The sequence below is a fragment of the Scyliorhinus torazame genome, chromosome 16 (genome assembly GCF_047496885.1).
Source record: "Scyliorhinus torazame isolate Kashiwa2021f chromosome 16, sScyTor2.1, whole genome shotgun sequence".
NCBI lineage: Eukaryota > Metazoa > Chordata > Chondrichthyes > Carcharhiniformes > Scyliorhinidae > Scyliorhinus > Scyliorhinus torazame.
The window spans coordinates 23,516,598-23,534,723 of NC_092722.1; the positions used below are offsets into that span (position 1 = coordinate 23,516,598).

Here is an 18,126-nt window from a genome sequence, read left to right on the forward strand (position 1 = left end):
GTTGTTTTCTTAATTATTACTATGTTTCTTGTTGTTTTCTTTTTGTAGTGGTTTGTAAAAATTATTGAAAATTTTTGAATAAAAACAAATTAAAAAAAAAGTAAATGTTTATTTATTTCCCTTCCTCCTGCTGCATTGTTCAACAAATTTCCTTAGAACTATCTTCAAAAAGCAGTGCACCCAGTGACTGCCAATTCTGTTCACAGCTGGAGATTTAAACACTCCTTACTTGGTGAATTCAGTCCGTGAAGCACAAATGCTTTCACTGAGGTTCTGTTACAAATGTTCCTAAAGTAAGTTTCGTTCAAGATGGTCGAGCTCTCCACTCAATCCATCTTTAACAGCCTGCTTGCTGCTCCCCAAATCATGTAAGCGATACTCTGAACACCTGCACCTTGTCCCCATGCTCAATCTTTATTTCTCCACACAAAATCAGTTCAGCAGTGGGATCACTCACAGTGCAGATTCAATGCAGACTATTTCCAACTCAAAGACCCAACAAAAAGGAATTCCTGATCTGGAGTTTGTGCAATGGTGTAAATGGAGAGTTAGCTAATTGTTTCACTTCTCTTCGATTTTTCAATTTAAAAAAGATGAAAATCAGACTGTGACTTGCCGTCACCTGTTTTAAATACTGCACAGGGTCAAAATCCTCTACTTTAGTGTTCATATTGGCCCACTAACAGGAAACCTTTTCCAAAGCAATGTCACATAAATGGACAAAGGGCACTCAGCAGTAAGAGGAGTGGAGAGAGATGCCCTGATTGCACATTTCTGAGGAGGGAGAAAGGGCTAAGTTGCAGCATGTAGGGTTGGTACTGGAGGTATGAGTTGGAACACCAAAGGTTAACGGAGAGCTTGAGGAGTTTGCAGAAGTAGTGTTAGGTGTGATGGGGTAGGGACAAAGCAGGAGGGAATTTCTTAGACAAGTGCAAGTTTTTTTATGGCAATTGTGTCTGGTTTTATTTTTTTTATTATACATCAAATAGACTTAATAAAACGGAATCTTCTTCCAGGGCACAGGAATCACTGACAAAAAGGTCTGAATCCCATTGTTACAGATTCCCGTGACAAGTATGACATGGAGAAAACCACAACTGAATGTTGCTATTTAGTGATCTGTAAAAGCAGTTTTTAAATCTTTTATACATGGAAAAGAACCAAAAAACTCTACATACATAAAAATAATTATATATGTGCACTTTCTCTTTAATTTATGGGACAAGGAGAAGATTTTTAGCAGCTGGTCTCTGTTCGGGTCCAACTTCTCCATCACTGTCTGCACATCACTTCTTCTCAACCATCTGTGTCAACCCTGTGTGCTGTGGAGGGAATCAGAGGAACGGTGATTCCACGGTTACAGATCACACAATTTACAAAGATAGATCAGGCTGGCTACAACTTCAAAACAAAAAAGCTGATGAAGCAAAACTAATCTTTATTAGACACAAAGTTAGACTGAAATAGCAGTTGTAATATATAGTTGCAGATATATCCAACATTTCCATCATCTTCATAATGGAAAAGTACGGAAAAGGAACAAAATCCGCTCCTGCAGCAGTAACTAAAAACTACTAAATGGGCCACAGTCTTGATTACAATGGATTTATTCTCCATGTGGAACTGGGGATATGGGAGATGCTGAAAAGTGTTTGATGACACGGGTAGGATCCAGTTCCCATTTTAAGCCAGTTTCCAATACTTCAGCTGCAGACATCACTTCCATACATTGTACTGTACTCCTGTATTGTAATTCCATATCAGTCATTCATACAGAACCTGTCCTAGAGCTTTCCAAATGCTCCTGTCCACTAGGTCATTAATATCTATGGGGTAACGGGAATACAACCACAAGAAGCAAATTAAATGTTAAAACAGCTTAATCTCTTTCTTATACTCAGGTGTTTTCACACCACGCCTTTGCAAAATCAGTTCAAATTATTTTCCTACAACTGGTGTCAAACTGACTGATCTGTAGAGTTCAGTTCCATCCACAATTCTTCAGAGAATGAAGTAGCCCGTGCCTACACAGCATAACCTGGACAACATTCAGGCTTGGGTTATAAGTGGGAAGTAACATTTGCCTAAAGTGCAAGCACTGACCATCTGCAACAACATTCCCTCATCATTCAATGTGTTGTAAATCAACCAGCAAGTCCTGGAGTTTCATAACTCGAGGCATACCCCTAAATGCCCTGCGCTTGATGGCTGGCTTGTACATTACTAATGGTGTACATTATTAACACTGTTATTTATCCTGCATGGTCCAACTCATGATCTCCTTAACTAACAAACTGATAGTGAACAGGTGGTGGCATGGGGATCTCTTTGAACTTAACTCACATTGCTTTGGTATCCTAAGGGACTCGTTGTCTGCTGTCATGACCTGGTGCAGAACCCCTCGGAATAGATAGATCACTTTCAGACTCTTTTCCTCTCCAACACATGGGTCATAGAATCCTGGTACCCCGATCTGTGATAATCAGAGTGAATGAGGAATTATACAAACAAAACATACACGACTGAACACAGCAGGAAAAATCTGGGAATACCAGGCTCCCAAGGAAATTCAAACAGCACACCCCACTGCTGTGGGAGGTTGTTAGCGCAGCATGGAGTCTTACAGCCCAGGGTTCACCCCAGTCAGTGCTGAATCATAGTCGGGGTAACAGAAAGGGACCATCAAGAGGAAGTCAAGATAAGGAAAATTAGAATAAATTCTCCAAAGTTCCCGCCCCTGAATATCATGTCGGGATTCCTGTTGCGAAGGGCACAACTGCAAATCCTGGTTGTGATGAAATGCAAAATACTTCATCGGCAGATCCAATTCCAGAATTACAGTCCCTGGTGGGTCTTGGGATCTCTGCACACGACTGGCTGGGAAAGGGCTGCGCACATGCAGTCAGTGGGTTTTACTTTCTTTATGCCATGAACCGGCGCTGTGCGTCTCCACAGAAATGGTGAGTAAAGCAGGTCAGGTGACCTGGAACCGGAGCGCCATTAGGATGGGAGTGGGACAGGGGAAAAGGGACAGGGAGAAGGTTCAAAACTAAGGAGTGGGGCCGCAAGAGGTCCCAGGTAAGGGACAAGGACAGACATCAGAGACTGATCCTGTAAATTAATGTTGAGAGAAAGAAGCAGTTAAATAGGTTCCAGGTTAAAGAGTGTGCTGCGGGGATAGACTTGAATAGAAATACAGAAGATGAGAGGGCAGCTGAGTTTGGCGAGTCCACACTGTGGGCATTGGGACAAAGGTATCCTTTTTGTAGAAGTGGTGTCCTGCTTGGCATGGCCGAAGATCTAAAAGCATGTTTAGAAGGTGAAACAGGAATGTACTTGGAGATCCACAGGAAAGGAATCTTGGCCGGAGACTGAAATCCTGGATATGGATCCTTGTTGAAGCCGACAGAGTGGAAGTGACACTGGGAGACCATTTTCAGGGTGAGTTCTTCAACCGTGGAGATTGGAAGCCCTCCTGACAAAGTCAGAGTTTCAGTGAAACTAGTTGGCTCACAATGTGACAAGCATCTGGGTAGGTTGTTGAGAAATCAATGGAATCAGCTTTGGTAACATAACTTACTCCAGAGCAAATGACATGTTTGACCACAGATCACCTGCTGATTCACATGTACTGCACATGTATCCTGAATATTATTTGCATTGGTAAATATTAGAAATAAGATAGAGTTTTAAGTGGGTTTAATTTAGAGTTTTTTTGTAAGGAAGAGTAAAGCTATAGTTAGATTCATGACAGACAATGGTGTTTGTATGTGGCCGTTTTGGTTGTAATTCAAACTGTGTTTCTATTGTGCTCAGAGAAGTTACATGAAAATAAAAGTTGGCAGAAGTAGAAGTATTTGCTTAGTGATTAGGGCCACTTTTCAAAGAGAAGAGATTTCCTTTGTTCTTAGTTTAACTGGAAGCCAGGGCAGTTGGAAATAAGACGCTGAGGAGTGACAATCTCTCAACTCTGCCAGAACAAACTGGTCAGGACAAAGGGGCTGAAAAAAGGCAGACTTCCCAAAGAACCAGATAAAGTCCAGTAAACCAGGGGATTGGGACAGAAGGAATGTCTTAGGCAGACTGAAGTTTAAGGGAACAGAGACCCAAGAAGTTGAACAAGGAACTGCTCAGGCGAATCCAAGGGAAAAGCAGACAAAGTGCTCTGAAGAGGCAGCTGCAGTAACCAAATTTAAAGTGGGAAAGCAGACTTCAGAGGTCAATCACAGGTTTGTTGCCATCTTAATAGAATCTGGAAATTGATAGTTAAAGCAATTGTAAGGAGTTTGTATAACAGTCAAGACAAAGAAATGCTGAAGATGGTGGTGTAAAACCTGAAAGCCAAACCTTGATGGAAGCAGATAAGGAAAAACATTGTTTAAAAGAGGCTTTGAAAGTGTGTTGTTTAGAAAGTGGAATTTGAAATCACTCGTGCGGAAGCTGGAGTTCAGTGAGACAATGCGGCTCACGGTATAACAATCATCTGGGGGAATTTTGGGGAGAAATGCACAGAAATTCATTTGGGTTCAGAGTGCAGTGTGTCAGGCCACAGCCAGCCTGTGTGCTTAAAGGGACTGTGTGTTACTGAGACTGTTGTAGTCCAAGATATCCTTTGTAACCAGTGTTAACCTTAAAATCTCTGTATATTCGTGAAGATAAGTGGGAATGAAAGAGTATTATATCATAATCAGCCCTCTCATATTTAATAAATGTATTTTTTTCTTGCTATTAAAACTATTTAGCTGTCCTGTGACTCTGTTGTTCCTCGCTTTCTAAAAAAGTTACCGTCTTTTGAGTCAGGGTTCAATTCTGGGATCTTCCTGTCCATTTATAACATCAAGTAGAATCAAAAGGATCAGAAACGAGAGGGCACAGATTTAAAATGATTTGCAAAAGAAACCAATGTAACATGAGAAAAACGTTACACCACGAGTGGTTTGGGTCTGGAATGCACTGCCTGGAAGTGTGGTGGAGGCAGGTTCAATCAAATCATTCAAGAGGGTATTAGCAGCACGGTAGCATTGTGGATAGCACAATTGCTTCACAGCTCCAGGGCCCCAGGTTCGATTCCGGCTTGGGTCACTGTCTGTGTGGAGTCTGCACATCCTCCCCGTATGTGCGTGGGTTTCCTCCGGGTGCTCCGGTTTCCTCCCACAGTCCACAGATGTGCAGGTTAGGTGGATTGGCCATGATAAATTGCCCTTAGTGTCCAAAATTGCCCTTAGTGTTGGGTGGGTTTACTGGGTTATGGGGATAGGGTGGAGGTGTTGACCTTGGGTAGGGTGCTCTTTCCAAGAGCCGATGGGCCGAATGGCCTCCTTCTGCACTATAAATTCTATGAAACAATGTGCAGGGATACGGGGAAAAGGCAGGAGAATGGCACAAAGTCATAATGCTCATTTGGAGATCCCTGTGCAGACACGCTGGGCCAAATGGTCCCTTTCTGTATCTCGAACAATAGTGTGATTCTATCGAGCCAGGTTTAGCTCTGGGATCTGACTTGCCCAGGATTAACACCTGGGATCGTAAAATGGTCAAGGAAAAGATGAATGCTTCGCTGTGATGCCACCCATGGTCAAATACTCAATTGACAATCCTGTTTTGGTTTTATGCAGAATGGTCAATTGTTGTCAGGTATGGTATCTGTGGAGCCACAACTCAGGTAGGCTCACTATCTTGGGGAGTTATCAATTCCAGCATCCTGCAACCCAGAACAGAACGATCCTTTCATATGTGCCGTTTAATTACATTTTTTATTTTGAATAGTCAGAAGCTTTTTCCCAGGGTGGAAGTATCAATAACTAGGGGCCATAGGTTTAAGGTGCGAGGTGCAAAGTTTAGAGGAGATGTACAAGGGAAGTTTTTGTTTTTATACAGAGGGTAGTGGCTGCCTGGAACTCGCTGCCAGAGGAGGTGGTCGAAGCAGGTACGATAGTAATTTGACAAATTCAGGAGTAGCATGAGAATAGAGGGATACGGGCCCCAGAAGTGTAAAAGGTTTTAGGTTAAACAGGCAACATGGTCGGCACAGCCTTGGAGGGCCAAAGGGCCCGTTGCTGAAATGAAATGAAATGAAATGAAAATCGCTTATTGTCACAAGTAGGCTTCAAATGAAGTTACTGTGAAAAGCCCCTAGTCGCCACATTCCGGCGCCTGTTCGGTGAGGCTGTTACGGGAAACGAACCATGCTGCTGGCCTGCCTTGGTCTGCTTTCAAAGCCAGCGATTTAGCCCTGTGCTAAACAGCCCCAGTACAGCTGTGCTGTACTTTTCTTTTTCTTTTGAACTTTAAGCGTTATCACTGGCAGGTGGCAGCTTGTCTCAGTTGCGAGCACACTGATTTCCAAGACAGGTGGTTACGGGTTCAAACACCATTGCAGGACTCCAGTACATAATTCTGCCACAACAGTACGATACAATCCTGAGGAAGTGCTGCACTGTTAGATGAGATATTAAATTAAGGCGTCTTTAGGTGGATATAATAGAGTTGTGCATTCTACCCGTTCCTAGGCCAACGTTCATCCCAATCAACAGCATGAAAAGCAGGTTAACACTGTGATTTGTAGGAGGCTGCTGTGTACAAATTGACACTGCATCTCCCGAAGTCACAATTGTAACTGTATTTCATTGGCTGAGATACTCTGGGTCTGGTTTGTCCTGATGTCATGAAAGACAGCATAAATGAAACTCCTTTTGATCTTTAATACAAATTAGATGTTTAATGTGTGAAGCAACCCAAGGAATTGTACATCGAGTCCAAGGGTCCTGAGGGGAATTGGGGGAAGTGACTGAATGTTTGATTAAAATGGTGAGGATGGTAAAATGGTAGATTATAAAGAGTCAGGAGAGGATGGAGTGGTCATATAGGAAATGGAAGCGACTGTTCATCACACTGTGGGGTGTGTTATATCACCACAGGGATCACATCCTTACATTACTTAGATGATGACAGGGAAACCAGTGGGATGTAGTATATTTTTACATTCAGGAGATACCAGAAGAGAATGTTGCCATGAGATAGACTCATGGGACTAAGGGTAACATATTAGTTTGGGTTGGTTAACTAGCAGAAAACAGTAGAAATAAACAGGCTGTTTTCTAGATGGCAAGGCATAACTAGTGGTGTGTCACAAGGATCAATACTTAAGGCTTCAACTATTAACAATCCATGTCAATGACTTGGATAATGGGGCGAGTGCCATATGACCAAGATTGCCGATGATGCAAAGTTAAGTGGGGAAGTAAACGATGAGGAGAACGCAAGGAGCCTGCAAAGGGCTAGAGACAGGTGGAGTGAGTGAAAAGAAAGCAGTAGACGGAGTACCATGTGGGAAAGGCTGAAATCAGCCATGTTTGTCGGGAGAATGGAAAATAATCTTATTAAAAGGAGAGAGTGACTATTTACTGTTGGTGGATAGACAAATTTGAATTTCCCTGCACATCCGGAGCTACAATAAGCAATTAGGAAGATCAATTGTATGTTAGCCTTTATTGCAAATTGAGTACAAGAATAAGGAAGCCTTGCTGAAAGTATATAGGGTTTGGCAAGGCCACATCTGGAATAATGTGTGCAGTTTTGGTCTCCTTATGCATAGAAGGATAAACTAGTTTCAGAAGGATCGCAATAAAGGTTCACTGGATTGATTCCGGAGATGAGCATACTGTCCTATAAGGATAGACTGAGTAGACTGGAGTTCTCCCAGTGAGCCAGAGAAGACACAGCCAGAGTGAGACACAACCAAGAGTGAGTTTGGGAATTTGAATTGAGGTGGGAATTCGAAGCTTGGGGGGGGGGGGAGGGGGTGCTTTTTATCTCTGGTAAGTGACTGGTAAGTAGTTTTTCTTTTCATTGTCTAATTTATTTATTGTTTCTTTAGTTTTTTGGAATTGTAGTCGTATAAGTTTACCTAAGGTTTAAGACATGGCAGGAGATCCCAGACCCGTGTCATGTTCCTCGTGTGCGATGTGGGAGCTCAGGGACACGTCCACTGTCCCTGGCTCCTTCACGTGCAAGAAGTGTGTCCAGTTGCAGCTCCTGTTAGACCGCTTGACGCTCTGGTAATGCGGTGGACTCACGTTGGAGCATCCGCGATGCTGAGGACGTCGTGGATAGCACGTTTAGCGAGTTGGTCACACCGCAGGTGAAAGTTACTGAGGGAGATAGAAAATGGGTGACCAAAAGACAGAGCAAGAGTAGGAAGACAGTGCAGGTGTCCCCTGCGGTCATCTCCCTGCAAAACAGATATACCGCTTTGGATACTGTTGAGGGAGATTGCTCACCAGGGGAAGGCAGCAGCAGCCAGGTTCATGGCCCCGTGGCTGGCTCTGCTGCACAGCTGGGCAGGAAGAAGAATGGCAGGGCTATAGTGATAGGGGACTCAATCATAAGGGGAATAGACAGGCGGTTCTGCGGACGCAATCGAGACTCCAGGATGGTATGTTGCCTCCCTGGTGCAAGGGTCAAGGATGTCTCGGAGCGGCTGCAGGACATTCTGGGGTAGGGGTGGGGGGGGGTGAACAGCCAGCTGTCGTGGTGCACATAGGCACCAACGATATAGGTAAAAAACAGGATGAGGTCCTACAAGCTGAATTCAGAGAATTAGGAGTGAAACTAAAAAGTAGGACCTCAAAGTAGTAATCTCAGGATTACTACCAGTGCCACGGGCTAGTCAGAGTAGGAATGTCAGGAAAGATAGGATGAATGAGTGGCTCGAGAGATGGTGCAAGAGACAGGGATTCAAATTCCTGGGGCATTGGAACTGGTTCTGGGGGAGGTGGGACCAGTTCAAACCGGACGGTCTGCACCTGGGCAGGACTGGAACCGATGTCCTAGGTGGGGGTGTTTGCGAGAGCTGTTGGGGAGGGTTTAAACTAATGTGGCAGGGGGATGGGAACCGATGCAGCAAGTTGCAAGGTAGTAAAACAGTGACAGAAACAAAAGGCAATAAGGGGGAAACTGTAAGGCAGAGAAGGCATAGTCAAAAATCAAAAAGGGCGACAGTACAAGGTACAGTGACTGAGGGGAGCTCAGTAAATAGGCCCAGTAATACTGAAAGGAATAAAACGGGGAGTAAAAACATTAATGGTAAGCGACGCGGCAGGCTGTTACATGAAGATATGGGATCAACGACAAGGAAAATTAGGAGAAAAGTTAAGAGGAAATATAACTTAGGAGAGGTTACTGATCGAGGTGTTACGATTCAAAAGAGAGGAAAAAAAGCCAACATAAGTGTACTTTACCTGAATGCTCGTAGTATTCGGAATAAGGTAAATGAGTTGATGGTGCAAATCATCGTGAATGACTATGATTTAGTGGCCATTACTGAAACATGGTATAAAGGATGGTCACGACTGGGAGTTAAATATCCGAGGGTCTCAAACTATTCGGAAGGACAGAGTGGATGGTCAGGAAGGTGGTGTAGCTCTGTTATTTAAGGATGACATCTGGGCAATAGTAAGGGATGACATTGGTGCTATGGAGGATAAGGTTGAATCCATTTGGGTGGAAATCAGGAATAGTAAGGCGAAAAAGTCACTGATAGGAGTAGTCTATAGGCCACCAAATAGTAACATTATGGTGGGGCAGGCAATAAACAAAGAAATAACGGATGCATGTAGAAATGGTACAGCAGTTATCATGGGGAATTTTAATCTACATGTCGATTGGTTTAACCAGGTCGGTCAAGGCAGCCTTGAGGAGGAGTTTATAGAATGTATCCGCGATAGTTTCCTAGAACAGTATGTAATAGAACCTACGAGGGAACAAGCGGTCCTAGATCTGGTCCTGTGTAATGAGACGGGATTGATTCATGATCTCATAGTTAGGGATCCTCTCGGAAGGAGCAATCACAATATGGTGGAATTTAAAATACAGATGGAGGGTGAGAAGGTAAAATCAAACACTAGTGTTTTGTGCTTAAACAAAGGAGATTACAATGGGATGAGAGAAGAACTAGCTAAGGTAGACTGGGAACAAAGACTTTATGGTGAAACGGTTGAGGAACAGTGGAGAACCTTCCAAGCGATTTTTCAGTGCTCAGCAAAGGTTTAAACCAACAAAAAGGAAGGACGGTAGAAAGAGGGAAAATCGACCATGGATATCAAAGGAAATAAGGAAGAGTATCAAATTGAAGGAAAAAGCATACAAAGTGGCAAAGGTTAGTGGGAGACTAGAGGACTGGGAAATCTTTCGGGGGCAACAGAAAGCTATTGAAAAAGCGATAAAGAAGAGTAAGATAGATTATGAGAGTAAACTTGCTCAGAATATAAAAACAGATAGTAAAAGTTTCTACAAATATATAAAACAAAAAAGAGTGGCTAAGGTAAATATTGGTCCTTTAGAGGATGAGAAGGGAGATTTAATAATGGGAGATGAGGAAATGGCTGAGAAACTGAACAGGTTTTTTGGGTCGGTCTTCACAGTGGAAGACACAAATAACATGCCAGTGACTGATAGAAATGAGGCTATGACAGGTGAGGAGGACCTTGAGAGGATTATTATCACTAAGGAGGTAGTGATGGGCAAGTTAATGGGGCTAAAGGTAGACAAGTCTCCTGGCCCCGATGGAATGCATCCCAGAGTGCTAAAAGAGATGGCTAGGGAAATTGCAAATGCACTAGTGATAATTTACCAAAATTCACGAGACTCTGGGGTGGTCCCGGCGGATTGGAAATTAGCAAATCTGACACCACTGTTTAAAAAGGAGGTAGGCAGAAAGCGGGTAATTATAGGCCAGTGAGCTTAACTTCGGGAGTAGGTAAGGTGCTGGAATCGATCATCAAGAAAGAAATAGCGAGGCATCTGGATGGAAATTGTCCCATTGGGCAGATGCAGCATGGGTTCATAAAGGGCAGGTCATGCCTAACTAATTTAGTGGAATTTGTTGAGGACATTAACAGTGCGGTAGATAACAGGGAGCCAATGGATGTGGTATATCTGGATTTCCAGAAAGCCTTTGACAAGGTGCCACACAAAAGGTTCCTGCATAAGATAAAGATGCAGGGCATTGAGGGTAAAGTAGTAGCATGGATAGAGGATTGGTTAATTAATAGAAAGCAAAGAGTGGGGATTAATGGGTGTTTCTCTGGTTGGCTAGTGGTGTCCCTCAAGGATCAATGTTGAGCTCACAGTTGTTCACAATTTACATAGATGATTTAGAGTTGGGGACCAAGGGCAATGTGTCCAATTTGCAGACGACACTAAGATGAGTAGTAAAGTAAAAAATGCAGAGGATACTGGAAGTCTGCAGAGGGATTCGGATAGGCTAAGTGAATGGGCTAGGGTCTGGCAGATGGAATACAATGTTGACAAATGTGAGGTTATCCATTTTGGTAGGAATAACAGCAAAAGGAATTATTATTTAAATGATAAAATATTAAAACATGCTGCTGTGCAGAGAGACCTGGGTGTGCTAGTGCATGAGTCGCTAAAGGTTGGTTTACAGGTGCAACAGGTGCATTAAGGCGGCAAATGGAATTTTGTCCTTCATTGCTAGAGGGATGAGTTTAAGACTAGGGAGGTTCTGCTGCAATTGTATAAGGTGTTAATGAGGCCACACCTGGAGTAGTGTGTTCAGTTTTGGTCTCCTTACTTGAGAAAGGACGTACTGGCACTGGAGGGTGTGCAGAGAAGATTCACTAGGTTAATCCCAAAGCTGAAGGGGTTGGATTACGAGGCGAGGTTGAGTAGACTGGGACTGTACTCGTTGGAATTTAGAAGGGTGAGGGGGGATCTTATAGAAACATATAAAATTATGAAGGGAATAGATAGGATAGATGTGGGCAGGTTGTTTCCACTGGTGGGTGAAAGCAGAACTAGGGGGCATAGCCTCAAAATAAGGGGAAGTAGATTTAGGACTGAGTTTAGGAGGAACTTCTTCACCCAAAGGGTTATGAATCTATGGAATTCCTTGCCCAGTGAAGCAGTAGAGGCCCCTTCATTAAATGTTTTTAAGATAAAGATAGATAGTTTTTTGGAGAATAAAGGGATTAAGGGTTATGGTGTTCGGGCCGGAAAGTGGAGCTGAGTCCACAAAAGATCAGCCATGATCTAATTGAATGGTGGAGCAGGCTCGAGGGGCCAGATGGCCTACTCCTGCTCCTAGTTCTTATGTTCTTATTTAATAGACCTATATTCTTTGGAGCGTAAAAGAATGAGGTGTAATCTAATCGAAATGTATAAAACTGTTTGAGGACTTGACCATGTAGATGCTGAGAAAATGTTTCACCTCTCATGAACTCAGGTCCTAGACTCAGGTTAGGTGGTTTGCCAAGTTAACTGGTTTAGGACTGAGGTGAGGAGAAATTTCTTTATTCAAAGGATTAGGAATCATTAGAATTGCCTGCTTCGGAGGATGTGTAATCGATAGGTATATTCATGACTGCGACCCAAAGATTTGTGGTCACTAGGGAAACAAAAGGTTTGGCGATAGGGCAGGACAGAGGAGTTTATCTGGAGGTTCAGCCATGATGAACTCATTGAACGGTGAAGGAGCTTGAAAGGCCGAATGGGTGTTTCAGCTCCTACTCCTCTTCTTCTGATGTCCTGGCCAATATTTATCCCTCAGAGTTAATGTTGTGAAAGAGACTATCTGGTCATTATCACATTGCTGTTTGTAGGATCTGGAAGTGTGCGAATTGGCTGCTGTGTTTCCTACATTACAACAGTGACGAAGCTTCAAAAGAATTGACTGCAAAGTGCTTCAGCACACCCGAGGTTGTAAAAGGTGTTTCTTTTCTTTCCTGAGCAAGACTGGGATATTTGTGTGGAGCGAGTCAATGCAGGTCAGGTAAACGTCAAGGGATGAAGTGAAGAACGGACAGCAGGAGGTGGACGATGGTTTTAGGGGAGGTGAAGCAACAGGGAGAAAAAGGAAAATGATTGGATAGTCACTCCTGGGCCAGAATGAAAGCAGTGTAAACAATACAATCTTGGAGAGTTGAAGTGAAGGGAAACATTCAGCCTCACCTTACAGGCTTCAGTGAGAATTAGTTTTGACTCCTTCACCAGGCACTGAAGAGGAACAGTCACGTCAATCACCTTCGCCCTCTCGTTCCTCCCACTGCTGTCAGTCACAAACTTCCCATACCAGGCGTTGGTTATAATTAATCCTGAAGATGACAAGTGAACACTTACACACGTTCCAGCAATACCGCTTTCACACCAGACTTACCCAGTATTACCGTACAAGACAGTGAGGCTCTAAAACAGAGATTCTAAAAATGAAGTCTTTACTTTGGAGGAGTTCTCAATGGTCCTGAGGAAGGCATGGGGTAAGTAGAGTCCTGTCTATATCAGGTCTGGCACAGAGCACATACCGAACAGAGAGTTTGTATTTGTTAATTTACTCGGGTTTTGCCTTTACTGCAAAATACCAGTGATAGAAGATCTGTGGTAATTATAGCATTGTTTTTCCTTAGGTTCCTGAACCACTTTTTTGCCAGTTAGTACAGGGGCACCCCAGGACCATGTGGATATGGGTCGCATGGTACCCTTGTGAGTGATATAGATACGGGTCACGTGGTCCCCTCGTAGTATGTAGGTTTAGCTGGGTTTATTGGCCTTGGAATACAGAGTCATCGAGTTTTAAAGTACAGAATTAGGCCATTTGGTCCATGAGTAGATATGGGTCAGAATTTCTCCCTGAAAGTACATCAAAATTAGCTGGAGATGTCCACACAGGCGTTTGGATTCATGACTATCATTCTCTTTAGGCACTATACACAGAATCCGAAGAAATAGACTTTGGTTGGTGTGATTTCCTTACAGGACAAAGACCAAAAGAATTCTTCCTTCCCTTTCCATAAACAATCCGGGCCTAAATTGGTTTACGATTTTCATAAATTACTTCCTGCTGTGGCGCACACCATTTTTCTCAGTTTGAGATTAACAAAAAATTAAAGAATCTCTAATTTTCCATTCATTGCGGGGAAGAATTGCAGCCTCAACGACTGATTTAAAAAATATATATATATTTTATAAGTTTTCAAACAGAATTTTTCCACTTTACAAATCAACATAAAAATAGTACAATAACTGATAAATAACATTATTTAAATAAAATAGTCAACTAACAAGCTAACAAAAAATAGTGCCCCCCCACCCCCTGGGCTGCTGACGATCTATTTTCCCTTAACGTTCCGCGAGATAGTCAAGGAACGGTTGCCACCGCCTGGAGAACCCCTGAGCCGATCCTCTCAGCGCAAATTTCATTTGTTCTAGTTTTATGAACCCTGCCATCTCGTTTATCCAGGCCTTCACGCCGTGGGGTTTCGCTTCCTTCCACATGAGTAAGATCCTTCGCCGGGCTATCAGGGACGCAAAGGCCAGAATATCGGCCTCTTTCGCCTCCTGCACTCCCGGCTCTTCCGCTACCCCAAATATAGCTAACCCCCAGCCTGGCTTGACCCGGACCTTCACCACCTTTGAGATCACCTTTGCCACTCCCCTCCAGTACTCGTCCAGTGCCGGACACGACCAGAACATGTGTGTGTGGTTCGCCCGGCTTCCCAAGCACCTCCCGCACCTGTCCTCCACTCCGAAAAACCTGCTCAGTCTTGCTCCCGTCATATGTGCTCTGTGTAGAACCTTAAATTGTATCAGGCTAAGCCTGGCACACGAGGAAGAGGAATTTACCCTACTTAGGGCATCAGCCCACAGCCCCTCCTCAATCTGCTCCCCCAGCTCTTCTTCCCATTTTCCCTTCCGCTCCTCTACCAGCGCCTCCCCCTCGTCTCTCATCTCCTGATATATTTCGGACACTTTGCCCTCCCCGACCCATACCCCGGAAATCACTCTATCTTGGATCCCGTGTGTCGGGAGCAGCGGAAATTCCCTCACCTGTTGCCTCGTAAACGCCCTCACTTGCATGTATCTAAAATTGTTCCCCGGGGGCAACTCATATTTTTCCTCCAGCTCGCAAATGCCCCGTCTATAAACAAATCTCTCAGTCTTCTAATTCCTGCCCGCTGCCAGCTCTGGAACCCTCCGTCAATCTTTCTTGGGGCAAACCTAGGGTTGTTCCTGATCGGGGACCACACCGAGGCACCCGTCACCCCCCTGTGTCGCCTCCACTGCCCCCAGATCCTTAAGGTTGCCATCACCACTGGGTTCGTGGTATACCTTTTCGGGGAGAGCGGCAGCGGCGCCGTCAGCAGCGCCTTTAGGCTCGTTCCCTTACAGGACGCCATCTCCAGCCTCTTCCACGCCGCCCCCTCTCCCTCCCTCATCCACTTACAAACCATCGCCACATTGGCGGCCCAGTAGTAGTCGTCCAGGTTCGGCAACGCCAGTCCCCCTCCTACGCTGCAGGAACCCCCTCCTTACCCTCGGAGTCTTCCCTGCGCACACAACTCATAACGCTCCTGTCTATTTTCTTGAAAAAGGCCTTCGTGATCAGAATGGGGAGACATTGAAACACGAAAAGAAACCTTGGGCGGACCATCATTTTTACCGCCTGCACTCTGCCCACCAGTGAGAGCGGCAACATATCCCACCTCTTGAAATCCTCCTCCATCTGCTCCACCAGCCGCGTCAGATTAAGTTTGTGTAGAGTTCCCCAGCTCCTAGCTACCTGGATCCCCAAATACCGGAAGCTCCTTTCCACTCTCCTTAACGGCAGGACGTCTATTCCTCTTCCCTGGTCCCTAGGGTGTATTACAAAAAGCTCACTCTTCCCCATATTTAGTCTGTATCCCGAAAAATCTCCAAACTCACTCAATATCTGCATAACCTCTAGCATCCCCTCTACAGGATCCGCCACATATAGCAGTAGGTCATCTGCGTAGAGTGACACTCGATGTTCCTCTCCCCCTCTAACCACCCCCCTCCATTTCTTAGAGTCTCTCAGCGCTATGGCCAGTGGTTCAATTGCCAACACGAACAGTAGTGGGGACAGGGTCACCTCTGCCTTGTTCCCCTATGTAGCCGAAAATACTCCGATCTTTGCCGGTTTGTGACTACACTTGCCACTGGGGCCCCATCTAGGAGTCTGACCCAATTGACAAACCCCTCCCCGAACCAAAACCTCCTCAACATCTCCCATAAATACTCCCACTCTACCCTATCGAATGCCTTCTCCGCATCCATCGCTACCACTATCTCTGCCTCCCCCTCCACTGGGGGCATCATTATCACCCCCAGCAGCCGTCGAACGTTGACATTCAGTTGTCTCCCCTTTACAAACCCTGTCTGGTCTTCATGCACCACCCCCGGGACACAGTCCGCAATCCTCGTCGCCAGCACTTTTGCCAGCAGCTTGGCATCTACATTTAGGAGTGAGATAGGCCTATATGACCCGCATTGCAACGGATCTTTATCCCGCTTCAGGATCGGTGATATCGTCGCCTCCGACATTGTCGGGGGTAGAGTCCCCCCTTCTCTGGCCTCGTTAAAGGTTCTCGCCAGCAACGGGGCCAACAAGACCACATATTTCCTGTAACCCGGGGCCTTCCCTGCCTGCATATTCCCCAGCCCCAATGACCGATTTTTATAGCTCAGGTTACCTTTGGGCAGTTCACGGTGTGCGTGACTGGACAATGCAGCATTAATGAGCGAGAAAGAAAATGCAAAAAAAAAAATACATTTAAAACAAATGTGCAACACAAACAGACTCTCACCTAGTTTAGACTCCTCTATTTCTATAATCCTCCTCACAGACTCCTGCATCAACCGAACCTAAAACAAAACACTGTTAAAGAGCCTCGGGACACAGATTACCTAAACAGCAGAGAGTGCACATGCTTTAGGTTAACTTTCTTAATCGATACAGTGATAAGAACATTTGTCAACAATGTCCACGTAGTTCATTAAGGCATTTTGTTTATCCACAATAAAGGCACTAAATAATTGCAATAACAAAACATGGGAGTCGAGGGTGAGAAAAGATCAGTCAATGGGTTCAGCTTCTACCATTCAGATTGACACATGATACAAAAAAAACAGACTGCCTGACTAACGCCCAATAGAACATTACACCATTTTAAATTGCTCAACCTTTGGTGGCCATGCCTTCACAGTTGCCAGGACCCATTTCCAATGACAATGAAATGAAAATCGCTTATTGTCACAAATCGGCTTTAAATGAAGTTACTGTGAAAAGCTCCTAGTTGCCACATTCCGCCGCCTGTTCGGGGAGGCTGGTACGGGAATGAAGCATCTTAGGGTGTTTTACTATGTTAAAGTCACTACATAAATACACATTTTGTGCAAATTCAAATGAAAACCATAACCTTAATAACAAACTTTTTTACATCAAGAGGCCTAGGAGTAAAAACTGACTTTATTTGCTAAAAGCAACAGGTTCAATTAGAAGTTGCATTAGAAATCTCCAGGGAAACAATTCAGAAACCACACAGGCAGTCAGTGTGCTGAAATCCTGCACCACAGACACAGGCCATTAGACACAACTTCCCACATTTCCCTGTCCCAATAACTTGCCTTATGCAGTGCTTTTAACTCGAGGTGCTTTCCAAGGCATTTCACAGGTCAACACAGAGAAATACAATATCAAAAGAGACATTGGGAGCTGGGAAGCTGGCGGAACATGATGTTTAGGAAAGGTTTTGATCAAAAGGGTGGAAAGAAATGATGAGGATGAATCTGAGGGAGCAGGTTGCGGTGACCGAAGGTACTGCCAGAGGGAGTGTGCGGCTGGAGTCAAAAGGGTGTCAGAGGGAAATGCAGTTATAGAAAGCAGAAATTTAACAAACACCCGAAACGTGTCCACCTGTGTTAAGAGCATCTGCCGATGTTCAGATGAAGTACTTCAACCCAAATCATTAACCTGCCCTCCCCAGCTTCAGGTCCTGCCAGACCCCATTCTGGGTTGGTGCAAAGCTCTACGCTGCCACGCAGTGGTAGAAATATGGTACTACAATTCAATACTGACAGGTTGTTTTTCCTGTCTTTAAAATATGGATTAATTTCGGAGAACATTCCACAGTTTATGTTTTCCCCTGGCTGATTCCCCAAGGCACCTCATAATTTCCAACTTCAGAATTTGGGACTTCACAGCAGGGGGAAGGTACTGCCAATTGCAAACTTTACCTTTAAACAAACTTGTGTCACTGCTAAGTTAGGGACTTCTCTGCACACCACTCACCCACATAAGAGCTATTTTATTCCAGC

At 44.4% G+C, this 18,126-nt stretch overlaps 1 protein-coding gene across 1 annotated transcript in view; it reads right to left on the reverse strand.

Moving 5' to 3' along the window:
* Nucleotides 1-936: 936 nt before the first annotated feature.
* Nucleotides 937-18,126, reverse strand: part of LOC140392631 (dnaJ homolog subfamily C member 11) — a 64,152-nt gene continuing 46,962 nt past the window's right edge. Inside the window, exons 13-16 of the mRNA XM_072478073.1 lie at nucleotides 16,617-16,674; nucleotides 12,967-13,109; nucleotides 2,344-2,473; nucleotides 937-1,322 (exon numbers count right to left, since the gene is read on the reverse strand). Of these exons, the coding sequence (XP_072334174.1) occupies nucleotides 1,297-1,322; nucleotides 2,344-2,473; nucleotides 12,967-13,109; nucleotides 16,617-16,674 (357 nt within the window). The 3' untranslated portion in view covers nucleotides 937-1,296. The remainder of the gene's footprint in view (nucleotides 1,323-2,343; nucleotides 2,474-12,966; nucleotides 13,110-16,616; nucleotides 16,675-18,126) is intronic.